Here is a 12,213-nt window from a genome sequence, read left to right as displayed (position 1 = left end):
CCTAGTTTCTAATGTATACTTTATATACACACACTTGTACAAAATGCATAGAGTTGATTACTAAAAACACTGAAACTTTTGGGAAAAGTTAGGTTTCTTAATTTTCAGTGTGATTAAAACTGTACTGCTGGTATTTTTCTTATTTTTTTTATGATCTAATACTGTTGTATTTTAGTTATTACTTAAAAATAAATCAAATGTAGGCACATTTATTTCATTCAGACATTCATTAAATAAAACACTGCTTGTGTTAGTGGAGTAAAGAAAAAGATTACCAGTTATTAGCTTATTGACAGAGTTAAAACTCAAAAACTTTGCACTCTTATTCCAGTCAACATTGCAAGGATTGTATTCCAGATTTTGCTTTAAAAAAAAGTTAAGTCAAGCCTGCAAGATGCAGCTTCTTAAGTGTCTACACAATGCCAATATGAAAACATAAAAAAATTAAGTTACATCAATACATCCACTTATATGCAGTGATGAGCTCAAAGTTAATGGAGATAAAATACTGATGCAAATAACACACCCCAAAGAAACATATGCAATCATCTTCCATCATTTACAGTATAGCAGTTACGACACTTCAAACATGAAAACAAAATAAAATAATAATAAAAAAAAAAACAAACCCAAAACCCGGCTTCTATTTCATGTAATTAGACTTGTACAGAAATTAGAAGGCTAAGAAAGAACTAGTTAATCACCTAATTTCACAGCTATCTGAAGTGGCAATCATTATATAGCAGCTTATCTATGATACATTCAAGATAAATGATACAATTTATTACTTGCCCATAAGCTAAAACACAGCCTCAGCTTAATACCTTCTGAAAATCCCATCTCTACACTACAGTATACTTGAGGTCTATGAAAAAGTAGCTACCTTTTATAGGAAATGGATGATTAAGTCTTTGGTGCCGCAAAAGCAACTTCATTTGAACAAAACAAAACAAAAAAAAAAAACAAAAACGAAAAAGACACACTTCCTAAGGAAAAAAAAATATGCAAAAAGCATGTAATTTACGTCCCTGACGGAATGTATTAAATAAGCAAACACCCGCAACAGGCTAAAACAAATACTATAATGTAAAAAGACTAAAATCTCTCCCATGCATAAATGAAAGATTGCACACAAAGAACTCACATCTTTTCAAGCTTCAATAGTAAATATTCTGCTACTAGTTATTAAATACTGCATGGTTTGCTCAAGCTAAGATGAAACCACATCATGGATCAATGAGCACTTGGTTTTTTCTTTCATTAGCTAGTCAGTCATGCCTACTGCACCTCTAAACATTTTATTATATCCAATTAGACAAACACTTGTAAAATAAACTACTTAGGTTGTATTGCAGTTCCATTTACCAGTATGAAATACTGTGTTGTGTGTCACTACTCAATAGCTACTGAATCAACTTCTTAAGCACTATTAAAGTTTTGTCTTGAAGCTAGATCATTCTGGGGAAAAAAAAAAAAAAAGACAGCAGAATTCAGCTACAGCAAAACATGCTGCCTTCTCGATAAGGAAAACACACCCAATACTAAAATCATACCACACAAAACCCAAAATGAGCATTACACTATCAAAAAATCAGCAGATCTGAATTTTTAAGTGCTGCAGTCCTCAACATTTATATATAAGTAGTAACATTAACAACCTCAAATATTTAAGGCACTATGTGTGGGAACAGTTTACAATGCAGCTGAGATTATTAGGACAACAACATTTAAGAGCAATGTTTAGGCTTTTTTTTTTTTTTTGCCCATGCAAAAGACACATGCAATGTGAAGAACAACAGCTCAACTTTTAGATAAGTGACCCAACATTTAAACACCAAGACACGCAATACAAACAAGTTACTTCTACACTGTACTGCTGACATATGTGCATCTGCTGCTTTAGTTCTGTACACTGAATGGCTTCCCAAATGTAGACGTGTCTTGCACTAGTTAGAAGGCAATTTTATAAAAAATAGTAGGAGCAAAACCAGATTTTCTGCTCCCATAAGTCACCTGTCTAAAGTTACTATATAAGAAGATAACATGACCAAAGACAAGTTATACCAAATGTGCAAAACACATTAAAAGTGAGTTTTTTTAAAGCTCGGAGTTGTTTAAATTGCACCCAAGTCTACATGATTCAAAAAAATAATTTTCCTGTTGTGCCATGGCTAATATTTAATAAATACCATGTTTCTTCTTAAATCAAACTTCTGTATCATTGATCTTCCTCAATATACTGCATTTGAGTTCTCACATAAACGGATACTGGCTGAGTTTTGTTGGACTCAATGGAAATCCTGTGTAAGCAGGTGATGCTGCAATGTACGAATGCGGTGGGAAAATTGGTTTGTATTGAGTCTGATGAATGGTTGGGGAAGGTAAGAGACGGGGGTTTATGCCAACCGGAACCTGGTGTACTATACCACCGGGATGAGATATATTGTACGTTGGATGTTGCAACAAAGGTCTTGAGGTACATGGCGAGGCAAGGAGGTGGGCAACAGGTGCAGCAGTACTAAGGGGTGCTGACGACGGGTACGAAAGAATAGCAGGCTGTCCTCCAAGGTGGGTACTTCCAGAGAGATGCGCGTGCACGGTAGTGTGATTTGGGCTTCCTTGAGGAAGGGAGAAAGCGTGACCGGCAACGCTGGCTGGGATGTAAGCCTGCTGCCTCCGATGACCATAGTTCCCGTTCCATTCCTGCGGCCCAGATCCAAAGTGCTGAACCTGTCCACACAGAGAAACAGGCAGGTCTTAATATTTCCAAATATGGGTGAGTGTGAAAAATGGAATAATGCACTAAAACTAATCAACTTAAAATCAAGAGAAATATAGAGACAGGAATAATTAAATGCTTAAACAAAAAAAATATTAGCTATTTAGATAGTAGCACAGACAGGAAATCTGACAATAAGAGATGGTAAACAGAACACAAGTTATTTTAATGCTCTTGCAAACAAAAAAAAAAGAAAGATAAAATGCCATGCTGGGCTGTTTTAACAGAAATACCATGTATCACATGAGCAAGGTGCTTATTCCACTCTACTCAGCACTGGCTTGGCATCAATTGGAAGTGCTGCATTCAGTTTGGGCACCATAATGAGGCACAAAGAGGACAAATAGGAGAGAAATTTTAGAGGAGAGCAGAAAAAATAATAAACGGATTGAAAATATTTGAGACAACTAGGTAAACAGAAGTCTAGGGCTTTGATCACAGGAAGATGTGGCAATCATTAACAGTTCTAAAGAGAAAGACTAAAAATCAATTACTCCCATTAAATGATGCAGACTTCAGACTACATAGGGCATCTACCAAAGAAGGATCAGCATAAATTTTTGTAATGAAAATAACGTTCTACACTTTCTGCCAAGAGGCTGAGGAGCTGCAGTCATTGAAGAGATTAAAAATTAATATTATGCTGATCATATTAAGGTTTGCTTAGAATTAATTAAACCAATCCTTCTGCATAACCATACAGAAGGGGAGATTGTGTCACCCACCCAAATGTTTCTTTCAATCTAAACTATTCAAGTCATTATTACTAAATCCTCTTATCTACATATAGCACACTTGCATTTAATATTTAACCTACAATTTAATATTCACAGTTACTCTGGAAGACTTACACAAACAGGTGCTGCTCTTAAATTAAACGTACCTCCCTCCAGATATCTAACCAAAGCTCAACGCAGCTACAGCTCAATTAAAATAATAAAAAGGGCTTAGACTTGATGTCATGTGTCAACTTCAGTTCTCAGCCACAGTAGACACATTTACTATGTTGTTGGGTAACTATAAAAGTAGCTTTTAAATTAACTTTGGGTATCTTCCAACATCAGATTGAACTCAAGCACAACCTCTTCCCCCTCCAGCCTCACTATCTGGCAGCAAAGGTAAGAAACAGTTGGGTTTGCTAAGCTCTGTCTCATCTCTGGACACTCAAACTACAAGCATTTTCACACACACTATTAACAGAACGAGACTGAAATAGAGCTGCAGTTTTTAACTGCACGCTATGAGCACTTTAGCATTTGGATGTAAGAAAAAAAAAACCTAACATTTTTCATTTTGTCTCCTGCTTTGATTTTGTGTAGGCATTGATAACTCTCCCAGTGTGGCTTTTCTATCATTTTAAAAAATAAAGTCAGTTGCTTTAAGAAAATGACCAAAAAGTGAAAGATACTTATGACTTGCCCAGTAAGCTGAAATCCTTTTCTCAAGATTTGAACATTTCTCTAATAAAGCTGATGAAAACCTGCAATTGCCATTGACAGCAACTGAAATTGTGAGCATTTGGCATGTTTGGAACTTCAAGACAGAAAAAGTACTTCTTAGACATGAGTAAGCACACATACCTGACTGAAGTTTATATGTTGCTGATGGAATGCTGATGTCAGTTTTTGCTGACGGTTTCCTGCAACAGAAGATTGGTTTATTCTTCCCAGGACAGATCGACCCTTTTTCAGTGGCTGGCACGTGGCATCTTCCAAGACATAAATGAACAATGTTATGGTTTTGTTGTCACTATTCTCTCTAACAAGAGTTAGACAGTTTCATTTGCCTCAGCATATGGAGAGAAACAGTCAAGTAATATGCTAATTAAAGTCAAAAACCAACACAGTTTAGAAGTGTTTATTACAGAAGCAGATATATGAGCAGGTCAACATAAACACGTGTATGGCTATAGTATAAATATTCAAATTTCTATTCTAAGCTACTGGCATAGAAAGAAAACCACAACTGAACTAACTTACCTGTATTAACCATCTGTTCATCGAGATGTAACCTGTTTTCAAGTCTCATTGGTGGTACCACTACCGTGCAAACAGCTGATTTGGTTTCAGGACTAACCGATGCTCTTGCTTCCTTATTTTTATTGGTATTAGCTACAAAGCCATTTTCCACAAATGGGCTGTCGTGTCCTGAAGAGTCTGAAGTTGGGGAACCATCCACTGTATCACATCCACTCTCCTGTTCGTCATCTGACATACTATCAAAAAATAAAAGTATTGCATTGAAACAAATACATATTCATAACGTAGATGTATTTTATTAAATTACCACATAAAATTTACGGAAGTGAAGGCTGCTCAAAGGTGGATAAAAACGTTACATTTTAACTATAAGAGCATAGATATGCAGATGGGCAGTTCGATATTCGAACTCATTCCACCCACAAATTGCAAGGCTCAGAGAAAGGAGGTAACTTCCGTAAAAAGACTTAGATGTGTAACCCAACTTGTACCCACTTTATAATTTATTTTTTAAATAATCTAGCACTTATAAACCACCTGAAATTTATATTTTTAGGTCAAATAAAAGGTTGAAGAACATAATTTAGTTTCGTCCTGAATCAAAACATGGAGGTCTCCTGACAGTTATTACACTAGCGAATGAGAACATACTGATCTAATTTCCTTACAGAAATCAGCCGCATCCGGGAGTCTGTGAAAAGCCGTCCCTGGGGCCCATGAGAGTCAGGATGGGACAGACAGCACTGCAGAAGCAACCTGCACAGTGGCAGGCAGCTCCCTCTCATCCGCACATCCACCACCAGCAGCTACACTAGACCTTATCTACTGAAAAATTAGGTCTTTCTGAAGCTCCTGCAGAGAGCACTGCTTGTGCATGACTGACGTTCTTCTTCCACAGATTTAGATTAAGGAGACAAACACAACCCTCTATTTACACAACAGCGATTTTGGCACTCGTGGTCCATGAAATCCATGCTGGTCAAGTGGTAGAAACTCATTTATTCAACCACTGTTTTTACCAAAGTAACTGGAAGGAGAAACAGGCGGAGAAACTTTCTTAAGGAAGAAATTTTTTACATTGAGGGCGGTGAGGCACTGGAACAGGTTGCCCAGAGAAGTTGTGGATGCCCCATGCCTGGAAGTGTTCAAAGCCAGGCTGGATGAGGCTTTGAGCAACCTGGTGTTGGTTGCTCAACCACACCAGGGAGGGTGTCCCTGCCTATGCCACGGGGGTTGGAACTAGATAATCTTTGAGGTCCCTTCCAACCCTAACCATTCTATGATTCTATGAATGCTAATGAAGGCAGAATCTGACACACTCACTCCTCTGCTATTGACATAAAGTTCCATTACTGAGGGGAACAGAATTACAGGTCAGTTCCTTGCAATTCAGAGAAAACAATGTAAAATCAAGCAGGTCTTTATAAAACACTTTCCTGAAGTTTTCTATGTTTTGATATTAAAGAATATCATAAGCAGAAGTGACAGCTTTAATTACCAACCAGTAAGATACCTGACATCTCCTAGTATAAGACATGTTCTGTTACCTAAATCTTTACTAAAATTTAACCGTTTGAATGGAAATTCTTCAAATACTTCTAGTTATTCTCTTGTTTTACAGTCAGAAATGACAAATTCTTGAAAATAGGCCCAGGAAAACATACCTGGTTTAGTCCATCTATACAACTCTGGCAACTCTTTATATTAATATCTCCAAAGCCCCAGAAATGGCAGAAATTTTGGGGGGATTATCTTCTACATCAGGTCACCCTAAAAAAATGAAAAATCTATCCATGTGCTCCATTACTACACTTTTGTCACTGAATCTAGCAGTTGTGCCTGCAGAATGAGTTGGATCAGTTTAGTAATCTAACAGAAAACTAATCCACCCAAAAATGGATGTGACTGGATTAAGTGTCATCTTGAGTAAACAAAACCTTTTCCTAGTCCTAGCACTCACCAGACTATACATGTCACCTCCTTAGAACACGTCTTCCCAGCCCTGGACAGTACAGAGAATAACAATCCACTACACCTTTCACTGCAGTCAGTGTCCAATACTGCAGAGATTTGTTCAAAGATTTTAGGCCTTACAGAATAAACCAAACAGATGACAAAGTTGTTCATGCATAAATCTCCCTCTGCCTCTTCTTTGCTTTTTTACTGTTGTTTGTTTTTTGTTTGGTTGGTTTGTTGGTTTTTGGGGGGATTTTTTGTTTGGTTGGTTGTTTGGGTTTTTTTAGAGAAGAAAGTCGTGTTTATATAAAACAGAAACATTTATGTATATAAATGATCCATTAAAAGCATCATTAAGTCAGGTTGCTCAAAATTTAAAACAAATAAAACTGCCTCTACAGACTAGCAGTTCCTTTTCATTGTCAATACATGCTGTGATAGACTTTAATTATCTTAAAGAAACATTTTTTTCGTTAAGACTCCGATTTCAGTCATTTTGCACAACAAAACTGTTCTGAGTTTGAATCATTCTTTTCTACATATCAAACTATTTTATAGAAAATAAGATGTGAACTGTAGAATAAAATTTAAAGAATTGGTTATGCTTATGGCAGCCACAGGTTGCTAAAAAAAAATAAATAATTGTATCCCGAGATCACAGAATTTCTATGGGATACTGAGTAAATAATATCAAATCAAACGTTTCACCAATACCAGTAACTATATATCCCAAATATTTCTTGGTCTCCAAACTTTTATCTGGAAATCTGATTTGTAGAAGAACATCTCAAGTCAGTGAGAACTTCTGACTGTGATAGGTCCATGTCTTAGGAGTATCAGGGAGAGAGATGCTTTAATGTCAAGCTCTCAGGTACTGTAGCAAAAATCCTGTTCGTTTTCAGAGCTAGATTGAAGGTTCTTCTAAGAGTGAATTTTGAACAGTGTGCAAAAATGAAGGCTTAAGCAGACACCAAGCAGTGAAGATACAAATATTTAAAAGCTGCTCATATGAACAGAGTTCACATAAATGAAGCTTATGTTTGGTAGAAGAAAAAAGGCATCAATGTCATTAATGATTACATTACAAGATACATAACGGGAGAACAAGAGGGTGCAAAAATTAAAGATGTTCTGCTAGCTTCAAATCTGTCACATCCTACTTTAGTTTATGTAATTTTGCAACCTTACAAGATTTTTGTTCTAAAGGAAGTTGCATGCAGCATGTTTAGATTTTTTGAGTAAACACCATTCATTCAGTATTCTAAAATCTTCCAATGCAGCAAGACGAATCTGTCAGGAATGATAAAAACAGTCTATGCTGTGCAACTGTAGGCCAATATATTAATTTTTAAATGCATCCTTTAGCATCACCAGATGACAACATGACAAAACTTTTGCATTTTTTATTATAAACCAAGTCTGCTGTATACTAGGATCTTTCTTTTTACTGAAAGGAGCACAGCTTTTTACCTGTTAGATCTCTTGCAAGGAGATGGACTAGACTGTCCCGAGGAGCTAGTACTCAGAGTGCTATCAGGACTGCTGAGAGAACATACGCGGTCAATGTTCAGGGTGTTCTGGCAGGCTTCACAGTCAAGGCTACCTTTACACCTATCACACAAAAAGAATGTGAGCAGACACACCATTTCTCCCACGTTCTTTCCATATACCACTGACTTAGGTGTAATTATGGAATAAAAAGGGGTCAAATATTAGAAAAGGTCCCTCAAATGTAAATTAATATCCAATTTCTTGTTTCGTTTACATCCATAACAGATTTTTTTAACCTTTTCAGAGTTTTTAGAAGCTCTAAATATGCATTTTTTTCAAGTCTACTAAATGGATATATTTTTTACTGAATCAATACTAAACAAGTCAATAAAAGATCTTAATACAACAGTTCAGACTCTTCAAACACCTGACAAAATTCAGATTTAAAATACAAGTTCCTCCAGTTCAGAACCATTACAAGCAAAAATAAAGTTGAACAAACATTAATCTTCTAAGCCCTCATTTAAAATGACACATGCTGCTTTGATAGCTTTGTGAAAGAAAACTTCTTTGGGAGACCACGCTCAGCATCTGCTTTTATACCCAAATGCACGCCTCTTCATACCGTTAGGGAAGTGGTTTTTACTCATATGTATGTAATGTTATCTACTGGATGCTACTGCTAGAATGGTAACTTCAATTATACAAAGCCAGAAGATTGATCTTTAACAAATAAATAGGGTATGACAGTATTACAAAAAAAAAAAAGTATGCTTGACCTAAAAGTATTCTGTTTTGACCAAATCTGTTACAAAAGATTAATAAATTGTTTCCTACTGCAAATGCCTAAGGTACCTAGATTAATGAGGTATATTTTGGAAAGTATTTTTCACTTTCAAATATCTTGCTACAGAGTTAACTTCTTAGTGAAATTTGAGTAGAAGTGCACTGTCTTTTTCTAACTCAGATTCATTAAATATAGTAGCTATGCTAAGACAGCTATATTTAAATAACACCTTAATAAAAGTAAACACTGATTCTTACTCTCTCAGTGAATGTGTGCGTCCTATGTCATCTTCATCTGTGTCACTGCTGATGGTGATCACGCTGACTGCTGGGCTGGGGGAACCGGCAATGAAGATAGCCTGGCGCTGTTTGGTTGAAAGAGATGAATCAGGGTCCAGCCTGACGGATGCTTCACAACAGTTACTTTCCTGTCCTTCTGAGTTATGATTGTCCTGTGCTTCTATACAACTTATTCTCTTTACAGCTTTCAGGTTAAGTATCTTTGGAGATATAAAAGCTGAATTTGGGATATTGGTATTTTGTAACACATTGCTCCTGCAAAGAAAACACACCATTTGACAATTTAGTGAACCTCTAACAACAGACCTGAAAACTGCACTCTTTTCAATAAGAACAAAGAAAGCAATGTAGGCTAAACCACCAATTTTCTAAATTAATACACAGAAAAACATAAAACAGGAAACAGAGTCATAAATACTTGGCATTTATGATTTCAGACATTCATTTAAAAAACCCAGAAACATGCTATTAAGAAGCTACGTTGCCACATCCAAACTAAGTAATATCTAAGACTGAAATCTGCAACAACATTGACTTCAATACATGGAAAATTCCATTTTCTTATAAACAAAAAAAGAAACTAAAATCCCGTCTGAATGAAAAACAAGCTAACAACACCTGGCCAGATTTCCTACTAAGATTCTCCCTGAAAACAAAAGCTGGTAGCCTCTGGATGAAACCCTTACTTAAAACAAGACTGCTGGAATTGCCCTCTGCAACCCACGCGTTCCCCTTTATTGAGCATCCCACACCTTTGCAAATACTTTGTATGGCAGCGTGGCATACTTTCCTTCAGCAGGATACTAAAATATTTTTGGCCACCAGTGAAAGACAGAGTATTCTTAAGATGATTGTAAGGCACGCTGCAACCTTCATTATATAGCATCTCTTTATTTTTAGTTGTCTAAAGCTGATATATCCTCATGCACATAAGCTCAGGAACATCTCATTAGAGCTACCTCAATACATTCTTATCCCTTCCCAAAGGCTATAAAGACAACTTTGCTGTTGTGATAGGCACATACCAATCAACAGGAACTAAAACCTCTTACTACTGCAAGTATTTTTCCATCTAGTTTCTATTACCAAAATAACATTGAAAACTTAGGGTGGAAAGAACAAATTTTCCCAAAAGACCACTTAAGTACAGCTGTTGCTAACAAACATGCCACTTTTACAGGCTGTTCCCCTGCCCATTGAACAGTGACTACAGGTACGCCATCTCTGAACGTCAGAAATATTCCTACCAACCTGTTCCGACACAGTTTGTTCCTCTTGGTAGCTGCAGGCTGAGGCCAGACAACATGTGCAATGCCCACACTAATCGGCTGAGGGGCAGACAAGGTTATCTGATGTGTTAAAAGAGGCTGCGGTATCATTGAATTGTAATGGGTGCCCTGGGTAATCATCTTCCTGAGGAAAAATAAAGGAAGTTTTAAATTGCAAGTCATTTGCATCGCATTGGTAGATCTTGTTAAACCAATGCCATTAAGGTATTGCACAAAAGTACGTGGACTTACCCCCAGTCTCCAAGCCTCTGTGGGCCAGCCACAGGATCAGAGGCCAGAGATGTAGCAGGAGCTGCCACAGGTGCTACTTGCTGCCACGCAGGAACCAGTAATTGCTGGGTCTGATTCGACCATGTCTGTCGTGAAGCAGAGAAGATTTCATGACTCAGAGAACAACTGAACTTGTGTTAGCTGCTTGTAGTTCAGCACAAAACAAAAAAGGGATGGCAATAGAACTCTAAAGGGCAAAAATATTTACCAACTCATCATAAAACAAGGAAGATTTTTACTTTAAAGTAAGCCAACCTGAGAAAGGATTCCTGCTCGAATCTGTAGCGGCTGAATTGCGTGGGCTTGGGTCACCAATGGAACTGCATTATCCACCCTCAGGGAGAAACTGGTGGGTTTACTATGGTTTGTAGGAATTCCTATCAGGGAGAAAAACACATACACAAGCTTTAGGTGAAACACCAGTCTTGCATATATTTTCTGAGCAAAATGCAAACATAAAGGATAATTTCGTAACATTTTACTACTTTATTCTTGATGTCTTTATGATCTAATTCCATATTTAGACTTTCAAACCAAATAAATCTACACCTAAAAGATTTTTGTGCCATTACGTATCTGCACAAATATTTGATGCTGTAATTTCCAGAAAGAACTGCCAATAGCTACTGTTTGGAAACAGACTACTAGAAAGCGGAAGGACTTTGGCAGAAAGTTCTGCAAAGCTAAGCATTTTACTCTTTATCACAAGTTACGTTAAAAGTATTTGAAAGAAAGCAGACAAAAGTAAGCAGAACTGAATTTCAAAGCTTCTCTCAGCTGACTCTTGCACATCTCATGCTCTGTATTTCCAGCTGGCTGAAACCCATTCCTCTTAGCTCTTACAGCTGGCAACGCCATATGCATAACAGTCCTATTTGTCACCGACTCTTTTGTGGAAAACAATGTAAAATTTTCCGTGTATGCCATGAAGTATTTGCAGCAGAATCCATAATCCTATTCCTCCTTTCATGAACATAATGGAAACTGTAGCACTGTTGGAATATTATCACAAGAGCATAACAGGAAAAAGATGCATCTCATGCTCTGTATAAATTTCACTATTGTCACAGGAAACTAACAGACATATAGCAATGCTACAACGTTTACTACTACTAATCATAATTTTTAAGATAAAAATGTTAAAACAAAATGAAGGAGGAATTTTTTTTTTCAATAGATACTGCGACAGAACAGCTGTGCTAGGAGAAAACATTGGCTAGGCAAATATACTAATTTCATCTTCTAACTGTGCTTTGCGTCTAGTGCTTTAGTCAAAGACTAAGCAACGGGTGTTCGGAGGTAACTGCTAAAGGATTACTAAACTGAAGACTTAAAATGGGGTGGGTTTTAAAAATCTTTACAA

General features: G+C 36.8%; 1 protein-coding gene across 2 annotated transcripts in view; it reads right to left on the bottom strand.

Annotated features, from left to right (window-relative positions):
- Window positions 1-953: 953 nt before the first annotated feature.
- Window positions 954-12,213, bottom strand: part of HIPK3 (homeodomain interacting protein kinase 3) — a 72,578-nt gene continuing 61,318 nt past the window's right edge. The window contains exons 9-16 of one of the 2 annotated variants that reach the window (XM_086613312.1): window positions 11,106-11,227; window positions 10,812-10,936; window positions 10,543-10,704; window positions 9,250-9,546; window positions 8,185-8,325; window positions 4,759-4,994; window positions 4,360-4,487; window positions 954-2,730 (exon numbers count right to left, since the gene is read on the bottom strand). In XM_086613312.1, coding sequence (XP_086469438.1) covers window positions 2,254-2,730; window positions 4,360-4,487; window positions 4,759-4,994; window positions 8,185-8,325; window positions 9,250-9,546; window positions 10,543-10,704; window positions 10,812-10,936; window positions 11,106-11,227 — 1,688 coding nt within the window. In that variant the 3' untranslated portion in view covers window positions 954-2,253. The remainder of the gene's footprint in view (window positions 2,731-4,359; window positions 4,488-4,758; window positions 4,995-8,184; window positions 8,326-9,249; window positions 9,547-10,542; window positions 10,705-10,811; window positions 10,937-11,105; window positions 11,228-12,213) is intronic. The other variant, XM_086613313.1, reaches the window with a different exon arrangement.

This window comes from Tauraco erythrolophus, chromosome 6, assembly GCF_009769465.1.
Source record: "Tauraco erythrolophus isolate bTauEry1 chromosome 6, bTauEry1.pri, whole genome shotgun sequence".
NCBI classification, from domain to species: Eukaryota; Metazoa; Chordata; class Aves; order Musophagiformes; family Musophagidae; genus Tauraco; species Tauraco erythrolophus.
Note: the sequence above shows the minus strand (reverse complement) of the source record. Positions and strands in the feature narration are given on the sequence as shown.